Source organism: Pteropus vampyrus, unplaced genomic scaffold (genome assembly GCF_000151845.1).
Source record: "Pteropus vampyrus isolate Shadow unplaced genomic scaffold, Pvam_2.0 Scaffold313, whole genome shotgun sequence".
Taxonomy (NCBI): Eukaryota; Metazoa; Chordata; class Mammalia; order Chiroptera; family Pteropodidae; genus Pteropus; species Pteropus vampyrus.
In genome coordinates, this window is record NW_011889094.1 from 504,027 (window position 1) to 504,617 (window position 591).

At 53.0% G+C, this 591-nt stretch overlaps 1 protein-coding gene across 1 annotated transcript in view; it reads left to right on the plus strand.

Moving 5' to 3' along the window:
• WDR27 (WD repeat domain 27) overlaps positions 1–591 on the plus strand; it is a 70,412-nt gene that overhangs the window by 24,668 nt on the left and 45,153 nt on the right. The window contains exon 6 of the mRNA XM_023521739.1: positions 235–359. Coding sequence (XP_023377507.1) covers positions 235–359 — 125 coding nt within the window. The remainder of the gene's footprint in view (positions 1–234; positions 360–591) is intronic.

Consider the following 591-nt stretch of genomic DNA (forward strand, 5'->3'; position numbering starts at 1 on the left):
TCCTCGAGCCCCTTCCCCGTGGACAGTTCCTGTGTCCCACTTCTCTCCAGAAGAGTCTTCATGCTCAGTGTTTCTGATGCTCTCAGAGGGCCGTGGTGCGTCCAAGCTCATTGTTACTTCGCACCTCTTTGTGGCACAGAGGCTCCCGTTGTGTGTCCCTGAGGCGGTGTCACAGTTGTGCTAGTGTTGCCAAGTACCTCTGGTGACCACACTGACAGCTGGACCTCCTCTTAGGGTCACCTCCTCGAGGGACCATCGTGGGCACCCTGCTGGGGAAGGTGCTGTATTTACGGCTCAGTCCGGACGACCGTGTCGCTGCCGTGTGTGCTGGAAATAAAGTGTTCGTGCTGGATGTGGAGGTGACGTTTAACCACGTGCAGCGCAGGGGTGCAGAGCTGGGGGGCCTTGCGGGTGCTCAGTTCCCACCTGTATCTTCTCGACAGCATTTTTAATTGGGTGAACTTTTGTAAACATGTCAAGGGAAATGACTGAAAACATTTTTATCTTGCAATCGGAAAGCCACAGGAACCAGATACTGCTCTTTTATGAATCATGAAACCTTTCCCTGAAATCTGGGTATCAGGGATGACT